The 24475-nt window shown below is 40.0% G+C and overlaps 3 protein-coding genes across 3 annotated transcripts in view; all 3 read right to left on the reverse strand.

The window, feature by feature from the left end:
- Positions 1–6645, reverse strand: part of LOC120735704 (ELKS/Rab6-interacting/CAST family member 1-like) — a 158916-nt gene extending 152271 nt beyond the window's left edge. The window contains exon 1 of the mRNA XM_040035275.1: positions 6577–6645. Within this exon, the coding sequence (XP_039891209.1) occupies positions 6577–6630 (54 nt within the window). The 5' untranslated portion in view covers positions 6631–6645. The remainder of the gene's footprint in view (positions 1–6576) is intronic.
- On the reverse strand, positions 3264–7860 carry LOC120735706 (E3 ubiquitin-protein ligase TRIM39-like). The gene is made up of 2 exons (XM_040035276.1): positions 7739–7860; positions 3264–5844 (listed from the first exon to the last, which is right to left on the reverse strand). The coding sequence occupies exon 2, from the start codon at positions 5840–5842 to the stop codon at positions 3983–3985; it is 1860 nt and encodes a 619-aa protein (XP_039891210.1). The 5' UTR covers positions 5843–5844; positions 7739–7860; the 3' UTR covers positions 3264–3982.
- Positions 7861–10852: 2992 nt separating this feature from the next.
- The window catches only part of LOC120736066 (ninjurin-2-like), a 36421-nt gene continuing 22798 nt past the window's right edge, over positions 10853–24475 (reverse strand). The window contains exons 2-4 of the mRNA XM_040036015.1: positions 13728–13864; positions 13506–13585; positions 10853–11439 (exon numbers count right to left, since the gene is read on the reverse strand). Coding sequence (XP_039891949.1) covers positions 11273–11439; positions 13506–13585; positions 13728–13864 — 384 coding nt within the window. The 3' untranslated portion in view covers positions 10853–11272. The remainder of the gene's footprint in view (positions 11440–13505; positions 13586–13727; positions 13865–24475) is intronic.

Here is a 24475-nt window from a genome sequence, read left to right on the forward strand (position 1 = left end):
CAAGAAATGGACTGAAAATTACGGGATGATGAATCCAAACTTAAATTTTTTGGTTCAAATTGTAATCAACAAATACAGAGGAGGTAAGGAGAGAAGTGCAACAGTGAGTGTCTACAGCAACCTGTAAACGACCTACTATCATGGACTGGGACACTTTTCAGCCAGTGGTGGTGTGGATCTCCCCGGGCTAAAGCTCGTTTAAAAGGATGATGGTAGGAGGGTGAACTGTCAGCTTGCACTTTTGGAAAGACACCATCAGTGATGAAACCTAAACCACATACTGCATCTATTTTGTGATAGATGGTTGAATAGTTCACGCTAGAAGAGTTTGGGTGCTGAGCTGGCCTGCCTGTAGGACACATTTGACATATCATGAAACAAAACATTAAAAAAATATGACAAAGAAGGACTGCTGAGCATTTAGAATCATATATCAGACAACAATGGGACAACGGTGCTCTCCCAACAGTCCAGCAGCTGATCTCTCAGATTTTCCCAGATGTTTAAAGACTGTTGTAAAATAAAGGGGGGATGCTGCATAGTGGTAAACATGTCCCTGTCCAAACCTTTTGGAAATGTGTTTCTCCCAAAAATATTCCCCCGATTCATGTTTTCATGATGCTGGTGGAAAGTGCAGTCTAACACGTTAGTCCAGAATCTCATATAAGTGTTCAACTGGAGTGAGATCTGGTGACTGTGAAGGCCGTAGCGCATGAGTCATATCATAATCATCCTCAACAAATCAGCAGTGTTATTTACACTCACTCTTCTCTCGATGGCAGCAAACCATGCCAACAGAGCCACCAGATCCTGTTGTTGTAGTGGTCAAGGGTTCAGGCTTGTCCTTTAATTTATCTTCTGTCCATGTGAACTTACTTACTCTTAAAAAACAGTAAAGCAAAATTTTATATGTTATTTGTCCGTACAGGTGTTTAATATGACTTAAAAATAAATGTGGTATGATTAATTAACTACCTAATACACTGACTCAAGCTGATCACCTGTTCTTTTGTTGACAGAACAAATAGCCCCTCTGACTTGTAAAACACAAATGTAACTAATGTTATTAGATGCTTCCCTGCATTGATGTTCTTTTCTGCAGGTAAAAAAACATCCCAAAACATAAATAATCTATATTAAGATGAGAAAAAATGCTCAGTCATTAAAAGGACGGCACAAGGATTTATCTGAAGGAAGGCAATACCAGTAAAGTTAACCTTTATCCTATCAGTCACAGAGGATTTATAAAGTAAACCTTTGGCTATGTGATTTTCCTCCTCCACACTAATGGATCTTTATTGATTTTATCAGATGATGGATTTGAGGATGAGTACTATTTTAACTTGAATGTGAGAAGGCCATTTGGATGAAAACCTTTGTTCCTTTAGATCAGTAATAGCCAGATTCATCATAAAAGTCTACAGTATTTTTATGTTTTAACAAAATTGTCATGGTCCTGGGTCGAGCGACCCAGTGTTTGAGTTTATGTATCTTTTGTATTTATTTGTGCCTTAGCTTAGTTCACCTAGTTAATTTCTAGATTACTGTGTAGTCCTGTTTCTTAGTTATGTCATCTCCCCTGTACTAAGTTTCCCTGGTTCATGCCCTCATGTCTGTGTGGTTATGTTTGGTTCCTTGTCTAGTCTGTTATGTGTGTTAGGCCTGTTAAGTTGTGTTGTCGTGTCTAAGTCTGCATGTTTCCTGTTTTATTTTGAAAAGGGTCTTGGGTTCTGTGTTCATGTGGTTAGTTTTACTCTTGCCTGTGCATCATTATGTTTATCCTAGTCAGCTGTTTCCTCATGTGTCTCCACTTCCCCTGATCACCTCATGTGTGTATTTAAGTCCTCTGTTTTCTGAATGTCATTGTCGGGTTGTCTGTTATCCCCACCATAGTCATAGTTTCTTAGTGTTTTTTTTAGTTTGCTTAGGGTTCCTTGTTTAACCCCTGCAATCATCCAAATAAAGGATCGCTTTCTGTTTAAACCTGCAACACCTCGTCCACATCTGCTTTTGGGTCCTGTTTCAAAAAACACACCGGCGCACCACGCCGTGACAAAAATTCTCAACAAAAAAATGTAGCTACGTCGGTCTTGCGTTATTCTTTATTCCATACCATATGACAGTCAGCACATTTGATTTGTAGTAAGATCAATTTTACTAATTTATTTCTGTGCTTTTAGTGAATGGGCCTGTCAGCTTTTTAGTGTGATGCTCGTAAGTTATACTTCAGATTTATGGCACTCCTGGAGCTAGCTGCTTGATGAGTAAATGACTGGAATACAGCATGCATACAGTATGTTTGCAGATTTCCCATAAGGTTATCCTCATCTTCTTGCTCTACATTCACTGGCCACTTCGTTAGATGCACCAGTTCAACTGCTTGCTAATTCAAATGTCTAATCAGTCAATCACATTGGCAGCAAATCATTGAGGCTTTTAGACAAAGTTCAAACTAAGAATCAGGAAGACAGGTGATTTAAGCGACTTTGAATGTGGCATGGTTGTGGAAGTATTTCACAAACTATTGATCTACTAGAAATTTTTAAACACAACAATCTTTAAGGTTTTCAGAGATTGGTTCAAAAAGGAGAAAATATCAAGAGAGCAGAAGTCATTTAGGTAAAAATGCCTTGTAAATGCTGGAGGTCAAATGACAATGGCCAGATTGCTTCAGGCTAACATTACAAAACAGGTGTGCAGAAGAGCATCTCCGAATGCTTGAAGAAGATGGGCTAAGGCAGCAGAAGGCCACACTGTTTGCCACTACTGTCAGCTCGGCATCTTGATTTCTGCTCTGACACGCACATGTTAGGGTCAGAATATGGACCAAAACCTCCGATTAAAGTTTCCAGCGCCTTTTTGAATGTATGCCACCAAGAATTAAGTCAGTTCTGCAGGCAAAATGTGACCAGTCAGCGTATTGCATTATCTGTCTCTCTAATGCACTATTAACACCTGATCCTAAAGAAATATTTCCAACTAGATGCTAAGTAAGTACGCATGCACACAGACACACATTTACAGTGTCCCAGTTCCCTCGGCGCCAGTCAGTCAGACAACTAAGGTATAAATAGTCTGCTGGCTAAAGTTCCCCCTGAGAGAGGTGGACCAACACGGTTTTGTAAACTGTGTTTGCAAACTTCAACTGTGAGCATTTTTAAAGTTTTTTTTTTTTTTTAACATTCTCCATGTGTTGGGCATTCATAAACAAGGCATAGGTGAATATAATCTGAAGTTACAGAAAAAAAAAGGTCCAGAAGAAATTTCTAAGAAATAGATTTTTAATAGCAGTATAATACAAGATACAAAAAACCCCCCAAAAACCCAGCTTGTCGTCAGATGATGATTTTTGGCATTTTGTAAATCCATCTAGTCATTTTCATAAATGCTCCCAGCTGTAAAGGGAGAGGTTATACTTCAGAGAGGTCGTCAGTCCATCGAGAAACCCACACACTCACTGGAAGAACATGTAAACTCTGTACAGAAAACTCAGAACCTTCAGCTCTGCTTTGGATACACTGATGATAAGTTGAAAGAAAAGTAAAATTGTTGACTGAATTACACAAGACAGTAAAAATGTTGACAGTCAGTGATGTCAAAAGCAAAATTGTAGACAATGAGTCCAAAACTAACATGTGCATAAAATATGTATATAAGCATTTTTGACTGTAAATGCAGTTAATTTCCCATGATGCCACCCTCAAGGCCCTTTATTTCTAAGGCAGCACATCAGCACAATGGCTAAACAATGGTGCTACCTACTGGCTAAATACAGGTAATGCAACCATATATGCTTATTACTACTTTGTACATGAATTTGTCCTCCTGTATTATGTCATACTACTACGTCTGCTGCTTCTAAATTGTTATGAGGTCTTGGCTGCAGAACATGTTTAGCACTATGTATTCAAAAGCACGTAGCCTCTTCCTCAGTGATAACAACTTAATGACACGTGGCACTTTTAAGTTGTGAGGTCCACAGTTAAGTTGTGATGGATATTTGGTTGACAAAATTATTACCTATCGGAAAGATTCCAAAAATAGGATACAGCTTGCACCTGTTACTTAAAGGAAAGCCAAGCAGATAATACAGAAGAGCTTTTAATGTTGATGGTTTCTCAGTGAAGGTACATCCTGTGAAGGAGTACATCAGGGTTCTGGTATCCACGTCATAGAACGAGACCTCTCCTTTCTCGTAATCGACAAACACACCAACTGTTTTGGGTGTCTGTCTCACATGCAAAAGAAGAATCGCGGAATCACAGGCAAAATATTGCACATCCCATCCAGTGTACTCTGCGCTTAATGTCCAGGCTCCATCTTTGGGGGTGGGAGGAAAACCCATGTGCTTGTTCACAGACTCTTTGACCACTCCTAAAGTCCAGACTTTACTCTTGCTGACACAAACCTCATAGTAGAATCTGCCTGAGGAGAATCCTTCAGTCGCAAGGACATAGGGTTGATTTAAAAATGGTCGCTCGAAAAGAGGAGAGTAAGGCCGTAAACGTATATTAAGTGTTAGTTTTTTGCCACCCTCGTACACCTTGAGTATTGGATGGGCTACATGGGGATCAAAAGTTAGAGTCATCGAATTACACAGCTGGATCATCATTAGCTTGTCCCGAGGTGGTCTCCACTCCTCTTCAAAATCATATTCTCTTGATATCCCTTCTCCTTCAATAAAATCGTCTCTCATTAGTGGTTCTGCTGTAGCAGCCTGTTCAGCAGCATCACAGCCATCAGACGAATTGAGCTCATAAACAAGCATGCCCACTTCTTTACTGAGTATCTTTTCTATCTGAGCACTGTACTTCTTCACCATCCCCAAATATATCTGTTGACTCATTTTAGAAAGGCTGTCTGTAAAAGGAGGCACACCGTGGGACAGAGGTTTAAATACGTCCTTATTGAATGCAACATAGTGGAGGGACGAGCAGCTGTGCAGGAAATGGAGATGGTCTTCTGTCTGTAAAAACTCTTCCAGTTCAGCTATCCCCCTTCTTAACTCGTCTACTTCTTCTTCCAGCAGAGCTATGTGGGTTTCAGCTTGTGTTTCTACTGCTTTGTGCTTCTCTTGGATTAGCTTAATTAGCTCGTCCTGGTTTTTTAGCAGAGAGGCCACCAGAGCTCCTAAAACCACAGCAATATCTGCTACCTCTCGTTCTGATTCGTCCTTGTTTTGCTGAGCCGAGCGTTTGGCTTCCTTCACATGACTGGATTTGGTCTTTTCCATTGCTTTCATTTCTGATGTTAAGCTCTCAAGCCAGGCTTTCCCCTCTCTGAAAGCACGTTCGGAGGGGATGGTTACGTGTGTCACGTGGTCATCTTTCAAGCACATGAAACAAATACACACCTGATCTGTGCAGCAGAAGAGCTCCAACATCTTGTCATGCTTCTGACACACCCTGCCCTTCAGGTTTGATACGGGGTCGATCAGCTTGTGCTTCTTTAGGCTTGCAACTCTCTGATGAGGCTCCAGGTCGGCCTGGCAATATGAGGTCAAACACACCAGGCACGTCTTGTGGGCCTTTCGCTTTGGTCCGATACAGACATCACAGGGCACCTCCCCCGGTTTAGCAAGAACCTCTCCATCCTTTACTCTCATGCTGTTGAAACACTCCATCATATCTCTGAACTCTGTGTTGACCTGAAGCTGAGGTCTGCGGCGGAACCTCTTCTTGCAGAGGGGACATTGCGTTACATCACTGCTGTCCCAGTACTCTGTGATACAAGTCTTGCAGTAGTTGTGTCCACATGGAGTAGTGACAGGATCAGTAAATGTGTTAAGGCAGATTGAACAGAGGAACTGTTCCTCACACAGCAAGCTGCTGGCTGAGGCCATGACTAAAAAACAAACGAACAAAGAATGAAGACGACTTAGAATTTCAAATAGACAAAACATTAAATTGTATATAAAAAAGTGTCTTTCAAGGTAAAACTTATACATATATATGGCTAGCAACGCTGAGATTAATCTGTTTGACCTAATATTTTACTTTAGTGAAAACACAACTGAAAACAACATTCTGGATATCATATAATTATTTGGTTTTTTTGTTAAATTCCTTAATTGTAAGAACAAAAATCAACAGGTCAGCTCTTCTACACTTCAGTAGTAACTTTAAATATTATAGCACCGTCTTATATAAAACCAAAAAATTTAATTAAGACATTTACTGAATTACTACAATATGCTACATACACTCACCAGCCACTTCATTAGGGACACCCGTTCAAACTGCTTATTAATGCAAATATCTGATCAGACAATCACATGGAGGAAGCTCAGTGCATTTAAGCATATCAACATGGTCAAGATGAGCTGCTGAAGTTCAAACTGAGCATCAGAATGAAAATTAAAGGTGATTTAAGTGACTTTGAATGTGGTATGGTTGTTTGTACCAGAAGGGTTGGTTTGAGTATTTTACAAATAGCTGATCTGCTGAGATTTTCCTGCACGACCATCTCTAGGGTTTACAGAGAATGGTCTGAAAAAGACGAAATATCCTGAGGAAGCCAGTTTTCTGGGTGATAATTCCTTGTTGATGCTATACAGTGGCTACACAGCCAAGGCACTTGGAAGAGCATCTTGAACCCTGTAGCAGATGGGCTACAGCAGCAGAAGACCATACTAGGCGTTACTCCCATTTACAAAGAATGGTAAACTGGGCTGCCATTCACATATGCTCATCAAAATTGAACAACAGAAGATTGGAAGATGTGTCTTGGTGTATACAACATGAAGGCATGGATCCATGCTGCCTTGCATCAAGCTCAGGCTGATGATGGCTTGATAATGGTGTGGGGGATATTTTCTTGTCACACTTCGGGCACCTTAATGCCAACTGAGCATCATTTAAACGCCACAGCCTACCTGAGCATTGCTGCTAACCCAGCCCAGTAATGTGTAACTAATGACGTGGCCAGTGCATGTATAAGTGATACTTCTGGTATTATCAGATTGTAAATGTGGTTTGTTTTGTTTTGATATTTCATTTGAGAATTATCTCTGCTTAAAACCGGTTATTCATGGAAGAAAAAAGAGCTTGATGTGTAAGACATAAATAGAAATAGAGTCAAAACCAGTAAACAAAGATGTTGGAAGTTGTAAGATATGCTTATATGCACATTCATTATTTCTCCACTGAAACTTTAAGAACAAAATCAAGGCAAGTAGCAACCTATTCTAGTCTATGCTGGCAAAATACGGAACTTATCCCATGGTGGAGATCCCAGAAAGTCAAAGTTACATGTTATTAAAAGACAAACAGTTTTTAAAAAATAAGTTTGCTGCTCTTTGCCTATCGTACTAGCTTTAGCAAAGTGTTCTGCTTGTGACTTACTGCACACACACACACATTCATAAAGCACAACCACAAAGCCCCGAGATTTGTTGAAGTTGACTGACTTTGCAGATTAGCGTTTGGCACATCGCTAACACGAGGCTGTGTACGTCGAAAAGACGACGTTGTGTGGACGTTTGTTCACAACCATGACCTAACTATACTAGTTGCCAAAAAAAAGAAGACGAGCATAAAATAAATCTATATTTCTAACTTTATCAGAGACCGTCTAAGAGCTCAGCTCTACGCGGAAACAACGTCAAAGTCCGGGGATGGGTTCACATTTCTGCCGTCGTACCTCGCCCAGTTTTGACCGTATCACGTCAGCGTTTCAACTATCTTTGCGGAGTGTTTTAAAAGAAATTACACAAGATTAAAAAAAAGTCAAAGCTTACCTGCCCAAATGTAGCGTTGAGGTTTAAAACAAAATGCAGCTTTTTCACATTAGGCGTGTAGTTTCATTTCCCATTTCATCATCCATCAGTTAATGCGCAGTCTCCGAAGGAAATAGGGTTTTTTTTTAAAAAAGAAAAGAAAATTGTTTATTTATTTATTTTTGCATAACAACCCCTAATTTCTTTATATTTTACTTCTAAAGAGCCAGACTTTCTTAGGAATTTTTTAAAAGTGGTCTTGAGCAATAGTTTTAAAATGTTTTTCAGTCCAGTCCTTGTGTTGAAGGGTTTTGTGTGTGTGTGTGTGTGTGTGTGTGTGTGTTTTGTTTTTCTTTGTTAAGCTAACACTGACATACGAGTAACTCAAGCATAAAAAATAAACCGAACTCCGGGGATAAACCAGTGCTGTGCCTACACATCCCTGGATTTAGTCTATTCTAATTCTTTTCTTTCTGATGTTACGTTCTCAAGCTTTCCTGTCTAGTGGGATAATTGCAGAGGGAAGACTTGTCACATCACTGCTGTGTCAGAACTCTGTGATACAAATCTTGTAGTAGTTGTGTCCATATGGAGTATAGACAGGATCGGTGAAGTCATGCAGACAGATAAATCACAGGATGATTTTGGTTTTAAAAAACAAACATTTTAAAGGATGACTACATTTACATTGTAACTAACAGCATCAAAAATGATATGCAGAAGGGGAAGATTTCAATAACGGTAGCACCTGCTAAAATTGCCAGAGCCAAGTTGGCCACCTTCATCTGCTTTATTTGGCAAAGATAAAGATTTTATGCCGGATGCCTAGCACGGGTACAGTCAAATGAAAGAGGCATTCTTGTTGAACTGACCAACATAATTGTTTATAAGATGGTGTCACTGCAGATTCACACTTGAACTGACTAAAACAGTGATACAGCAAAAAAATTCCTGTAGAAAATCACAAACTGAAATGATCAGACACTGCACACACTGTGCAAACTGTCAGCCTGACTGATCATCAAGTATTTTGAGATTGGTTGTTAATCTATAGGCTACAGACTTATGGTGCCAAAAACTAATTTCAGTTTTTTTATTTATTCTAAAAAAGTAAAGAGTATCGTTGACAGTTCTACTGGCTGCTCTCTTACCTCGATGAGGAGCACTGCCCTCAGTGGTTCCAGCAACTTGAGCCTTGCTTCTGTCACATTTTCCATATTTCTGTTCTCCACGACATCATTGGATGCCTTTGCACAGTGCAAACGTGCCCCCAAAGTTTTGCAATTCAGATATCAGCTACTTTAGAAAGCAGTTTTAGATAGCAATTGTCATTTTTCACCATCAGAGGTGACTTTGAGGCATTTTGCCTTATTACTCCTACAACATTTTCAATCATTTGAGTTGCTGGCACCATTGTGCTTTTTCCTGAGATGATACCTTTTTACATCATTAATCAGGCTTACATGCAAGTTGACTCCATTAGTGTGGACAGTCCTTACAGGGAGATAACAATGATGCAATAGCACCTCTGACTTCACCTGAATCTGGGCCATTTCAAAATCAGTCCATATTCTCCCTTTCAATTTTCTTTTGATAGCCAGTAAATTAAACAGCCTTCTCTGAGAGTGAACCATCTTACTGTTGTTCTTCTTTTTGCGTACTGTACTCCCATCTCCACCACCTCCTGTCTCACTTTCTCATCTCATCTTCTGTCCATTACCAGCTCGGCTGAGCTGCAGCCAACTTCTGGAGAGTCTTGCAAATAATTTAATTTCTGGGGAATGATAGATGAGTTTAAAACCCTGTGGTCAACCTACCAAAGCAATGGACAATGCACAAAAGAGGTGAAGAAATGAGAGCAACTAGGGTGTAGTGGATGGTGATGACTGTTGGGGTAATTTGTGACAGAAGGATAGCAGCAAGAGGGAAAGGTAACTATTGTTTGGAGACAATGGGATTTACAAAAAGACAGGAGGTGGGGCTGGAGGTAGCAGAGTAGAAGATATATGGCCTCTCTCTATCAGCTTTTTGCTGATAGAGAGAGGAGTGTGCAAGGCATAGGGTAATATGGAAGCAGATGATCTGCTCCTAAAGGGAAGAACTGAAACAAGAAGAATAAGGGCAAGAAGAAGATAGCTTCCGGTCACCTTTTCCTGGAAAAAGTTACTAAAACCAAGAAACACCTGCCGTGCTAGTATTGCACACATATAATCAGACTTTATTATCTTCTTAAGAAAGCTCCATAAACCTGTTTTACATATCTGATAACATCTGGAAATATATTCCCTTGTCCATTTCCCCTGTTTGGTCACTAGCTGGCCCCATTAGATGAAGGCATTGTGGAAAAAAAGAGCCCAAACAGTAAATTAGAGCTTTTATTGCATTCAAATAAAGTGTGATCTTTAGTGTAAGTCACTGAGAGGGAAATTGTTTTCACATATTTTGATTTCACTGTTTAGAAACATGACAAAGAAGAATGAGTCTTGTGTGTTCTGCTAGAGTTAGAGCTCAACAAACTGGGGACTATACATGTTACATGTAAGGAATGCATACAAATCTGTTAAAATGGATGTGTGCGCAGTCAGTTACCCATGAAATGCCCAAAACGTGCATGAAAAACTCTCTGGTATGAACAAACGTACATTTTAAGCTGTTGCAAGCATGCTTTTATGGTGGCGCAACTCTAAAAGTGCAATAGTTTACACATGTGCATGTGTATATCAGTGAATGCGCATCATAAGCCACGGGAAGTATCCAGTGCTCTTCATGGCAAAGGTACTGATGAACAAATTGATGCCTGAGGTGATGAAGACTATAATGGTGGTTATGTTGTTCAGGTAGTCCAGACGCTTTTGTAGAGTGGGATTGTTCAGGTTCCGACGGCCTGTGTCGCACACACACGCACACAAACACAATAGAGGAAAAACAGGCATGAGACCAGATGATGACACATTTCTTTTGACCAAAATGCCTTATATATATTTTTAATCTGCCAAAAGAATAGTATAGATGCAGGCCCAAAATAACAATGTCCAGTAAAAATACAATAAGCCAAGTATAGCTTTCTTTATAATCACTCGTTTTATTTAGCTTTTTATTCACAAAGATATTTATCCATTTCATTTTTTTTTTCTATTTTTAATGATGTCAAAGATGTTTTAAAATAAGATGTATATTTAAAATCAAAACAAGCTTTACACTTTTACCGATTAGGCACATAAAAGAAGGGAAGAATACATGTAAAATGCACAGAAAAAGTAGAGACATCTACAATAAAAAAGTACAATATTTGCACAAGCATGTCATTGGAGCAAATAAAACCATGCATGTTTAAATGACAGCTGGTTAAAGTTGAAATATTTTAGTTCGATTACAGTGTGAGAAATTTGACAAGTGTCTGAATAGGAATTAAGATGCAATGTTTGAACACATGGGATTGTTTTCCAACTTTGTCTTAGGCCAATGTGTCATGCTACTGCACAGATGAAATACTGCTGCAAAGCATGTTGGTGGGTCTGTGCATGACTTGGATATATTTTCATAGTTTTGTGTGTCTCAAAAGTGGAGTCGAGCCAACAGCCAGCGGAAGAATCCGGTCCTCTTGGAGCCGAAGAAGCTGATGAAGAAGTTAATCACTGTGGTGGCGAAGATGATGCCTGTAGCAACGTTGTTCAGGTAGTCGAGTCGTTTCTGATTGGACACCACGTTAAGGTCCCTGCGGGCTGCAACATGCACACACATGCACACAGACAGACACACAAACACACAATTTCAAACATTTCAAACACAACCACCACTCTCACAGTTAACCCATACGTACAAACATTCAGTAATCCAAACAACGGCAATATTGTTGGCTCATCACTCATGCTGCCCTCCATCCTCTTTGTAGTCTATGTGAGTTTGACTGGTTCAGATTTCACTGTAAAACATAAAAACTGAACAGGATTAAACCAAAGTTTGGATTGATGAGCAAGCTCTGTATTGTGCCCATTGGAGAAACTGGACTGTGATGCTAGCTCAAAAAGTACACCAGTCCTGTAAGACTTCCTTGTTAAAATGCCCAATGTACGTCCTGGTAACAAAATAACGTTTGGGCTCTACTGAGGTTTTGCATTGAACTTAACAGCAAACCATGTGATGTCATTTGTCTCCATTTTGAAAGTGTGACAACGTAGGGTCGAACGAATAAGCTCTCAGTCACATAGTCTTAGAGAGCAGTCCGTGACTATCAGGAAATTGTCGATCACAGGAAAAACGTAAAAAAAAGACTGGGCTTACAGAACCAGCTAGCTAGCCAAACTTGCTCGCATTGGCTAGCATCTTAGTGCTCCACTTTCTCAACTTATTTTTGTCTAACAAATAAGTCACTTAGGTTTTTTACACCCACCTTTTATATATAGTCTGTGCAAGCAGCTTATTTTAATATATATACCATAAATCTGTGTGTTTTATAATGGTAAACAGCAAAGGATAGAGCTCAAAGATTGCGCAGGAGGGAAAAGTTAGCCCTGCTCCTTCGAAGAGAAGCTGCTCACTGCTAGCAAGAAAGCTAATGAGTATATTTAAAAATCAACTTAACTTTACTGGCATGACTGAGAGCTTGCTCCCACTTAGCTCTAAGACTGAATGTTGAAGCAATCTTTGACTGTAAAGTGTGTATACCTTTTAAAAACATTCATTCATCCACAGCTACTGAACAAACAGCTATTATGCTACAGTAATAGCTGTTTGTTCAGTGGCTGTGGATGAATGAATGTTAAAGGGGACTACTTTGTGGCCAAATTAGGTGTGTGCAAAGTTCAACATTTCATCAGCAACATTAATCAAATGTTTACGTTTATCAATGTACATACATTTGTCTGCTTAATCTGTCTCATAGAATAAAGCGCTGAAATAGCCATCGCAGCAAGCAGCTGCGCTGTGTCCCAAAGGCCGATTTAATAATGTTGATAATGAAAGTGAGGCAGATGATGCCGGTAATTAGATTGTTCAAGAAGTTCAAGCACCGCTGACAAGAAGGGAGGCGGGTCAGCTCCAGTCGAGCTGCACTCACACATACACACAAATGGAAAATGCATACATACATTGCACACACACAGATAACCAGAACACAACCATGCAGACAGAAAAAACAGAGACAGACACACACATCTAGTTGGTCCGCTGGCCCAATCCATCCATACTGAACTAAACAATACAATAGTAATATAGTTGATTAGTTAGTGAGTTGGACAATATGTTACACTGGTATGTGTTATGATTGTGTGCTTGTGTGACCACAACCTAGTTATGTGGGTCAGAATCTGTTCTTACTTTCTAAACAGGTGTACATACTAGAACCATTGCCTACGTTACACAGTCAGAAATGCATCCTGGCAAAGAGGCCAGTGCGTTCCATCCCGAAGACAGTGATGAAGATGTTGGTGACAAAGACGAGGAAGATGGTGATGGTTAGGGTGTTGTTCAGGCTGTCCAGGCGCTTCTGGTTGGCTTCTTCATTGAGGTCTCGCCGGGCTGCAATGCACATATACAAACACATACCAAAAATAGCAACAAAACGAGAGCATAAAGTGCAGGGAACCATCATGTTTCTGTAGTTCTTGCATATAAAATGCATTAGATTGCTTATGGATTTTATACCTAAAGCCACTACCTTTAAACCTGCACTAGCTGTATTTGACTACAAACAAGTGTCAGTGAATTAGTGTGTTAATATGATGGGTTAAAAACATGGAAGATGGATTTCTGAGTCAGAAGATGTCCAGCCTAAATCTATAATGCCTACCGATTATGATGATCAGGATTCCAGCCACTATCTGAAGAGCCAGGGAAAAGGAAATGAGCGTCAGAACAGCGGCGTAATACCTAGAAACGAAAAGGAAATGCAATGCAAACAAAAGGATAGTGAATAGATAATATTTTTGGCAAACATAAATGTGATCATTGAGAAACAGCTCACAGGTAAACAATTACGGTTTTGCCTTCTTCATATGTACATATATTGTACCTGTAGCCTGCACCCTGTTCAATGACTGTCTTCATGTGTGTAATGTTAGCCAAGAACAAGGCGATGTCCAGCATGCCTTCAGCTGCTGTTTTCTTAGTAGCATACAGGTTCATGTTCAGGTTGGAGGCTGAACCACCCTGCAATAGAGAGACACAGATTTCAAGTGGGTTATCTTACAATTTGTATCCACACACTTCTTTTCAAGTAAGTAGAAGTATAAGAGTGTAAGATACTGATGGCAAAATGCAGTCCCAAATATTCAGTCATTTGGTTACTAAATACCAAGCCATGCTTTTTACAAACTACATTTAAACTCATTCCATCCATTATAATGCAGCAGGGATCTTACCTTGTAATACAAAACGTTTTCAGATAACTGTTGTCATGAATTGGTGCTATTTAAACAACACTGAATTGGATTCCTTAAAATGATCTTTTTTTAAAGTTATCAGAAATTATTAAAAATATAACTCAGTAGCGTTCAAACACTCATCTCACCCCCAAACAATTAATCAACAAATATAAAGAGCTAAGACAAATACTGTACTGAACATCATTTTCTCTAACAAGTAACTGGCCACAAGAGGGCAGTACAGACCAAGGATACGGTTACAGAATAATCTATTACATTATTTATCATATTCAATATTTGCAACCAAAGGAAAACCAGAGATATGATGAGTGGGAAAGTTGGTATATTGAGTTCATCTGATACTCCTCTATGCAATCTATTAACAGACAAATTAACTGTTTGAGAACTGCAAGAGAAGAAGTGCATTAGGCAGTTTGTGGCTCATGTTTCATAAATTGAAATTGTGTGCATGTGTGTTGATGTACGGTTTTCTGTGCTTCTGTGTTACTGCAAATCTCCTTATCTCCCCAGGACAATGATTTGGTAGAGCAGCAGGAGATGAGTTTGACTAGAAAAGAAAGAATTGGCCTGGTTTCGTGGTTTTGGCAATTTGGCAATAAAAACGGTGTGTGTGTGTCTGTGTGTGTGTCTGTGTTTACTTGAATAATCATTGCTATGAGGACCTATTTGAGATTTAAACCATTAAGGCGAGGAGAGATTGAGTGGTCTTTCCTTTCCTTTAAAGGACTATTCAGAGGTTTGGATTTGGTTTTAAGGTTCAGGTTTTAATTACACTATTACACTATTTGGAGAGCTTAGAATGTGCATTACCATCTTTATAAAGGTAGCAATAGTGAGCGTGTGCAGTGAGACGAGAAGAAATGAAAACATGAGGCATCATTACGTTACTGTATGACTCACAGCACATATAAAGGGCTAAAATTTTCTAGATCTAATTGTCCTGCTATAGAACACAGACTGCAGATGCACATATTGGATTACATAAGACTTATCTATATACTAAAGTGCTCTGTTCGCAAATGGATGGCTGTGTGTATGCATGTGTACCATAAATCTGTTTTTCTTCAGCCTGCATAGAAAGAGAAATGCACTTAGGGAAGACATAGATCACATAAATGAAGTCAGTCATATTCACACTAAGGGCACATTGCACCTCATGACCTCACTGTGCTTTAATGTGCTTTGCTGCTCCAAAATAAACAGCGCTGACATTGTACATGTGCAGCAATTGTTAACACTTCAGCTCCTCTGTTTGCGCCGCGTCTGTTTTTATAATCACCAACCAATTGCGACTGATATTGATTTCAACTTTTAAGCCATGTATATTCCATATACATGTGCATTAAGAAGGGTTATAGCAAGTATCTGACTTTATAGACACACTCACAAGGCCTTTCATTAGGTTTAAATGGCCTTTAATGCAACCAGCAAGTTACATGGTAGTGACTTACAGAAAGGCAACAGTAACTCAAATAACCACTCGTTACAACCACGGTATGCGGAAGAGCATCTCTGAACACTCACACCATGTTGAACCTTGAAGCAGACAGTAGTCAAGACCGCCTAAACCAAGACCAAGACAGTCGGAGTCAAGACCAAGACAAAGTCGAGATGAGACCAAGACTGAGACAGAGACTTAAAAGTCTTTAAACTGCAGCCAGATGCTGCTTTGTTTACGGGTGTCAGGCATATTTATGTGTTTTTGCGATGCACTCGCACAGCCCTCCTCACCGCTGTCTACTGAGTCACTCACTTACTGAGAGGACAGACGCACGCTCCACTTGACTGTCGCGTCTCTCACCCTCTCTGTTTTTGACATAATGATATTATCCTATATCCTCGCATGTGATTGGCCACAATATGGAGGAATTGGAGCATAGCTGAGCCACTGTGTGAGAGCTGAGCAGCGAAAGGAAATGAAGTGAGGAGCCGGCTCTCGCTCAATGGGAGTCGACTCTTCTGATTCACTACAAAGCACTCTCTAAGCACGGCTCTTAGAGCTGATGCTTTTGCGCATGACACATTATCGAACGTTATGCTGTGTGTCATGGATACTGTTGACTCCAAATCTCCCGACCACTATGTCGCTCTGAGACAGCAAGACCGAGACAGCGAGACCAAGACCAAGACCGAGGGATCCGAGACCAAGACAAGACCAAGACCACGTAAAAGTGGTCTCGAGACAGAGACCAACTCTAGCAGATAGGCTACAGCAGCAGAAGACCACACCGAGTGAACTAATGTGAACTAAAAAAAAACTAAAAAAAAAGGAAGCCAAAGCTACAGTGTGCAAGGACAATCCACCAAAACTGGGACAGCAGAAGATTTGAAAAATATTAAGTGGTTGGATGAGTGTCAGTTTCTGCTGATGTAAACAACATGCAAGCGGTGCTTGATCCTGGCTTGTATCATGTATGCTACCTGTAGTAGCAGCTGTGTGATAACATCATGTCAATATGGACCAAAACCTCTGAGCAATGCGTTGAACGAATGCTTTTAGGAAGCCGTTAGTCTTCAATGTGATGATCTTTTGTTGGTTATATATATAAACCATCTTCATCAGGCTCATCTCTTCCTCTCAGGATGATATTACTATTATAATCTATCACAGGCAAAAACTATTGCATAGATCATGGTAAAGCATGACATGGCCACGGTCAAGCCACAAACCCAGTGCTGTAATGCTATGCAGTAATAAACACTGTGGTTTTGACACCCTCTAGTGGAAATTATCTGTTATTGAATAAATGTGGTGTGTTTTGTTGCCATGCCACAAAATACATAATAAATCATGTGGAAATCATAACAATAGCAAAACCTGTTCCTATTTTTATAAGTAATGGCATAATTTAGGCTCGGGGGGGGGGGGGGGGGGGGTGAATGCCCTGCAGCATTGGACTTCAACCCAAGAGAAAGCTGTTAATAGCCTGTCCTTTTTAAAACATAATTCCATAAACGTAACCACTTGTTTATTATCTTAAACCCGACAATGAATCTGAACAAAGCAATCTTCTGAACTGAAATGTTTGTAGCTCTGCAAAAGCCAAGAGAGAGCCAGCACACCCACACCACACAGGCCTTTGCCAGATGTGCTGCCGTGCAAAAGTAAGCAGGGCTCACATTGCTTACTCTCTCTTTCAACACACCTTTAAAATAAGTGAAGCTGGTTTCAGATTTGTCCGCTTTTGATGAGGTGGTCAGAACACAGAAATGTTTGGATGATCGTAAAAGCCTGGCAGCAGTCGCTATCACGCTGTTTTGCCAGTTTGCTGGCTCAGTGAACATATGGAAACGCTCCAGAAGTTGTAGAGTAGGTGCACTCTGAAGGATGTAAACACAGCGTTCTTAAAGGTCACATGTTTAGGTGTCTTCCTTGCATTCTGACCACAACTGCTGCTAGCGTAGCCATTGTGTTTACATCCTCTTCCTTTCCTTTCACTCCACAAGTTCTGGATGTGTTCCTTCTGCATGGAGACGGCGATTTGCAAGGTGCGCTTTGGTAGCAAATAGCTTTCACTGACACTGTTCATATGAGGTCTGTGGCTTCTCATAACTGTGCTGCTGCAGTTTCTCGAGCAAGCTGTTGATGCTGACATTTCGGTTCAAGTGCCGCAAACCAAAACAAACTGTCCTTTCACCAATGAGGAAAAAGTAGCTCTGTTTTTACTCGGTATTTTTGAATATACTTTACATTGCACTTTATCCAGATGTTTACCAATCCCAGGATATAAAGTCTTGAAATGTTTCTGTGGTTGGCAGTTTATCTGTCATAATGTTGTGATTTTCATCAAAATAGTGCCTGTGGTGTACTTTAGTGCTCAAAGCTTGATTTCATCCTCTGGTACATTTTCATCCAGACTGCGTAGATCTCCGAGAAACTACTCGGCAATTCCCAGAACTGTAAGACTGTCAAAACACCATGAGCACATGTACCGCAGCTTTTCTGTGTTTAAGTGTGTGTGTAAGAGAGAGAGAGAGAGAGAGACAGAAACTTGGTAAGAGTTAGGAGAGAGAGCACAGAAAGAGAGAGAAGCACAGGGTGGGTAGTGAGGAAGTGAGAAAAAATATGCAGCATTGGAAAGAGCGAGATGGGGAAAAAATATGCCTGTACACTGGCATTTTTCCATTTTTTTCTCCTTTGGGGACTTGTGGTCGCACTTTATCAACATCAGCCTTGGGAGTGCTGCCAAAACACACACACCCACACACACACAAATACACGCACACATAGACGCACACCACAACCAAAACATTGGAGTGGGCTATACAGATTTACTTACCATGTGTGTTCATTTAGTGTAATGTCTCTCTAAATGTACTGACTGCACTTTTATCATTCTTAATCTGCAGTTATCTTTATTTATTAACACTGAATGATAGACAGTTCTTTTAACTGTTGTTTCACACACGGAGAGAAGTCCTTATTTGCAGCAGGGTTTAGGAGAAGCAGTTCGATGAGGTTAGGACAGTTGCACACATTTAGGCTGTAAAGCTGATTTGAGACAAGCTTCATCATGAAGAACCAAGATTTTTTTTCTTTTTTCATGCAGAAATATTGAAAAACTACTAAAACACCATTACACTGCCACTACCAGCCTGAACTGTTGATACTAGGCAGGATCAAGCTTGAATTTTGTTTACACTAACAGAAACTGAGGCTCATCAGACGAGTCAGTTTATTCCAGTCTTCTGTTGTCCAGTTTGGGTGGTTTGTCTATACCAGTGGTGTCCAAACCCAGGCCTCGAGAGTCCTGCAGGTTTTCGATGTGTCCTTGATCCATCACAGCTGATTTAAACTAATCATTTGATTTAGGTGTGTAGACCCAGGGTGATATCTAAAACCTGCAGGACACCGGCCCTTGAGGCCTGGAATTGGCCAAGCCTGGTCTATGCGAATTGTAGCCTTGGTTCCTGTTAGCTGACAAGAATGTTACTCAGTGTGGACTTCTGCTGCTGCCCATCTGCTTCAAGTTTCAACATGGTGTGTGCTCAAAACTGCTCTTCTGCATACTTTGGTTGTAGTGAGTGGCTATTTGAATTACTATTGAATATCCCAGCAGATCAGCAGTGTTTGAAAGAAGGTCCTGAGTTCAACTCCACTGCTGGCACCTTTCTGTTAGCGGGGCTGGGTAATTGGTAATTCCAAATTGCTCATAAGTGTAAATGTGAATGGTTGTCTGTGTACCTAGATTTACCCTGCCTCTCACCCTAAGGTAGCTCCAGCAAGTTGTCTCCAAGCCTAAATGCACTGATTTGCTGTCATGTGATTGCTTGATTAGATATTTGCCTACCTAATAATGTGGCCGAGTAAAAACTTGGCATGATGATACAGAAGAAGAAGTTTACCAGAGTTACTACAATAAAAATATTCAAGTTATTCCATCAAACATTTCCTATGACATTTTAATGAAAAACAGAATTTTGGCTGTTTTGTGGATCTCGAAGAATATTCTTGTATTCATTGTGAGCCATAAATAACAATTTCACTAGCTGGGCCCACGTCCTCATTTTAGGTTTGACAGCGTTTTAGTAGGTAAAGGTGATACTTGGACATGAATTGAGCTGCGGTTTGGGAAAGGCCTCGAAGGGGACTGGCAACGGCTCCCCGGCCTGGCAGATCCCCGTGTACTAAATAGAAGTGAAGAAGTTAAAGAATTGAAAAGGGGAGGGAGGGTGGGGTAGGTAAACGAGAATGAACAGCTTGCAGAAATAGTGGAACCTATACAGATAAGAACCGGAAGGAGCGTGGTTAGACAGAGGCGTGATCCCACTCCAGAAATTCTTATACATAATGTCCAAAAGAATTTACTAGATGCAAAGTAACCATAATTTAGTATGTTTACTATGAAATAGTGTAGAGTAAAATAATATTCTTATATAAGTTAATGGTTCCCTATCATGACACTACGGTGGGAAGAAAATTTAAATTTCTGCACACAGAAGATCTATTTCCTCTTGTGGTTTTGAAAATTGGATTTATATAGTAAACTTTTCCCAGAACCACAGAGCCCCTGTAAAACTCATTCCCCCCCCCATCACTGAACCTTAACCATAGGCACTGTGCCGTATCACATAGTGTACACAATCCACACCCAAACACACAAACCCTTTATAAGACAAATAATGCATACTTGCCTTATGCATATACTATGAGGCACATACAAAAATATGTTGCCCCACGTGTATTGGCAAGCACATTTGTTCCAATAATACAGGCAAAAACATGCTTACAAAACTGTACATCTTTACACTGCTAAATGCACACGCACATACACACCAAACCACATGGGAGGCCCCCCTCATCTTCAAAGGAAGTGCTCCACCCCTGTACTCTTATTGGTCACTGTAAGGGCCAATGAAAAGGGAAACCCAACTAGGAGTGGACCTCCGGTGTTCCTTTACTATCTTAATTTTACTGAGTATCTGACTCAGTGTAAATGTACTTGCTTGACTTTCTTGTTCTTCTTTCTTCCAAGGCTCTCAATGCCTAAAGGCAACATCTTTCTGTTTATTTTAACTGCCATTTAGGGTGAGGGAGTTGGAAGAAAGCAGAAAAGTACCTGAAAAGAAACAGACAGAAAGAGAAATAGTCATCAAAAATGGAGGCAGAAAGGCAGTAAGATAAGATGTGTTTCCTTTCACTGGCTGAGTGGCAGCAGAGTATTGTCTCTAGTTAAGACTTACCTAGATTAGGTTGTATCCCACCCTGAAATAAAGCATGAGATTGGAAGAAGATGTGTCATGTCAAACGTATAGTTTTCTTCAAAGAATTTCCAAAACACAGTCACAGGTTGTTGATCTCTGATCAGACCTATTACCTGCTTAAAGTCATGTGACCTATGATAGTCTAAGAAAATGCTTACATGCAAGAATTCGGAAGAAACAACATTGCACCTTTGTGATGTGAAGGAAAAAGCTTGTGTGTGTACATTACCTGTTATGAGTAATGTCCGACAATGTTGTTGACCATCTTTCCTCTGTGTTAAGCATATAAGTACAGTACCGCAATGTTAAGTGGTCTTAGACCATGGCTTCTTTCCCCAAAGAGGGAAGGACTGACCCCCCCCCACACACAAAAGTTCTTCATGACAACTGAATTTTTTAGCATGGCTCACCCATTTGATGGAAGATTTGTAAGACTCTATAGTTATTAGGTTATTCGGGGCATGAGTGTAACAAGTTGGACCCCCTTTTCGAGCTAAAAGTGACTCATTTTATACTTTTTTTTATTGCTAGTCCAAATTTGCATCACCGTCGATATGCTATTTCACATTAGAAAAATCACACAGCACATCACCAAACAAAAATGCCACAAAGAGCATATTAATCATTTTTAAGGACCGGATACCTGGTCTTTAAGTCTGATGTCATTAGCCGTGTCTGGGCCCAAATTCTGCTGCAAGTCCTTAAGTGGAATGATCACTGCGGCATCACTGAGAGTTGAAAAACTGTCTAAATTCTTTCATCTGTAATAAAATGATCAGTGTGGCTGCTCTACCAGGTGTAACAATTAAGTTTAACATCCAGGCATCCATGAAAACAGAATTTATAATATTTAACGGAGTTGGAAGTTAGCAGGGAGTTAGCTTGCTAGCTTTCGTTTAAATATAATATACCATGTTCTGACTGAGGGATTTATGAAACAAATTAAAACGTACAGCTCTGCTATCACTTCCAACAAAAACGAAGACAGGAAAGTAAACAGCAGTGACGTTTGTAGGGTTACTGAAGTTTAGTTAGCTGGTATATAATGATATGCTACATGATCGATAGCGCGACAAAGCTATGTTAGCATTATATAAACAGTAAAGCTGTAGGACGAACGCTAACGAACTGAGTACTTTTTTCAAACGTGAGGGTTCCTAATGGTTAAGGGCAAATACAATCACATGGCAGGATGCTGTAAACAGACCAAACGTCAGTCAGGAGAACCACCGAGATAATCCATCCAAAATACGAGGTTAGTCATTAATATACTGCTGCATGGGCTGGGCTGTAGTTACATTGTAAGGGTTTAAAAACTGAGCTTTAAAGTGATTAGCAGTAATAAAAACCGAGAGAGGCCTGAAAGTGATCACTGACTGTTTTTAGGGGCTTGTTGAGATTAAATAGAACAAGATACAAAGCATTAAAACATGTTAAAAACACAACAGCCTTATTAAATTCAGACAACTTTGGGCCCGGAAGCAGGATTCATCACGTCATCACTTAAAGAAAGGATAGCGGAATTGGTTTGGTTAGTCCCCAGTATACCTTTTTTCCTTTTTCTGACCACTACTCATGCTAGGGCCTTCATCTGGGTCGGAATTTTCTCCAAGACCCAGGTTAGATTGACCACTTTTTCATTTCAGTAATTATCTATTGCTATTACTTGCAGCATTGTCTCACTTCTTCTGTTTTACTGCCAGTTGGCAACCCATTTAATTAGAGCAGGTAGTTTTACTGCCCTCTAGAGCAAGAGAATGTAATTGCTCTACCCGTTACTCATGCCGGTCACGTAGAGTACTAATTAGGTGGAACCAGATAATCTTCCGCGGTACACCTGATCATTTCTCACAGCACACCTATGTGCCACGGCACAGTGGTTGGGAAAACTATTAAGTTTTGGTGTATATTTAAAACTATTAAAAGCACTATTGAGTCACAAAGCATCAAACACTGTATGAAGGTGCAGAAAAGTCCAAATGTAATGTCTCCTTATGAGGACACAGGGTCTCATGAGTTTGAAATAGAAGTCAACAAATCAGTGAGTCACAGTGGCTATTTCCATCTGTTATATACAGTCTATGGTCTGGTAAACCAAACAGGAGCATCTAGCAGCTAAAGTGACGTTTCTTTATCTGAGGCGTGGTAACAACCAAACAAAAATGAGACAAATGACTCCAGATTAAGGGTGTAAGATGTGACGTTTTATCCTATACTGGTAACCTGCCAAGGGTGTACCCACCTGTCACCCTTCAAATCCATTATGGATTTTGATTTTAACTTGAAGGCTGCCACATTTGCCATCTGCTCCAGATGACAGGTAATGATGGGATGTAGTAAAGTAAGTAAAGTAAAATTTTATTTATATAGCACCTTTCAAGATAAAATCACAAAGTGCTTTACAAAGGCAGAAAACAGACATTAAAATCTCAAACAAAACAAAATCAACCAAAAGCAAGTTTAAACAGATACGTTTTTAACTGCTTTTTAAAAGACATGACTGAGTCCACAGATCTCAAACTCAAAGGGAGCGAGTTCCAGAGTCTGGGAGCCACTGATACAAACGCTCTGTCACCTTTTGTTTTTAACCTTGTATGCTGGACAACCAGCAACCCCTGGTCACAAGACCTCAGGGACCTGCTGGAGTGATAAGGAAGAAGAAGATCACTTATGTAAGTTGGAGCTACACCATGTAGGGCCCTATAAGTCATGATTATGATCTTAAAATGGACCCTGAACTTGACAGGGAGCTAATGCAGTTGAATCAGCAGGGGAGTGGCATGGGAGTATTTGTGATGCTTTATCAGAAGCCTAGCAGCAGCATTTTGAACACCCTGCAGTCGTTCCTGGGAGGCATTACTTAAGCAAGTAAACAAGGAATTACAATAGTCTAAGCGAGATGAAACAAAAACATGAATAATCATTTCCAATTCGGAACGTGACATAATGGGACTCAGCTTAGCGATATTTCTTAAATGGTAAAAACAAGAGCGAACCAAAGATTTAACGTGTGTCCAGCGTCAGAGTTGGATCAAATGTAACACCAAGGTTCCTGATGGAGGATTTAATGTAAGAAGCAAGAGGGCCTAGATTTTTAACCATGAGGGGAACAAATTTCTCAGGAGCAAAGACAATGACTTCTGTTTTATCAGCATTTAGTTGAAGGTAATTACCAGCCATCCAATCTCTAACGGAATCTAAGCAGGACTGCAAGATTTGGAGCTTAGAAACATCAGGTGGCCTAAAAGAGATATATAGCTGAATATCATCTGCATAACAATGATATGAAATATCAGAGAAAGAGCTAAGAAATTGCAGAAGAGGAAGTAAATACAGTAGTTATTCTCAGTAGTTATATGTGCTCACCTGTTTCTCAACTTTATCAGTTCATAATTTATATAATGTGTTTAACTTCAATACAGAATTACTTTAAAAAATACCAATTTTCAGGGCAAACACTGAAAACTAATTTTGAATCATAAAAACTCTTAGAAGTCAGCTGACTGCTAAGTGCCAGTTAATGAGCCCTTTTGTCATTTTCTGGGCTTGTTTCCTTTGGGGGCTCGGGTTAGCATACGAAACACACGAAATGCTTCATTTCAGGTCGTTTAGTTTGTGTGTTTGTGAGAATTGGACAGGGGATATTGCCAGTGAACACGACTCAAGTCCA

Source organism: Simochromis diagramma, unplaced genomic scaffold (assembly GCF_900408965.1).
Source record: "Simochromis diagramma unplaced genomic scaffold, fSimDia1.1 OVJJ01000816.1, whole genome shotgun sequence".
NCBI lineage: Eukaryota > Metazoa > Chordata > Actinopteri > Cichliformes > Cichlidae > Simochromis > Simochromis diagramma.

Coding starts and splice junctions, on each gene's coding strand:
- LOC120735706 (XM_040035276.1), bottom strand. CDS start 5,842: ATGGCCTCAGCCAGCAGCTTGCTGTGTGAGGAACAGTTCCTCTGTTCA.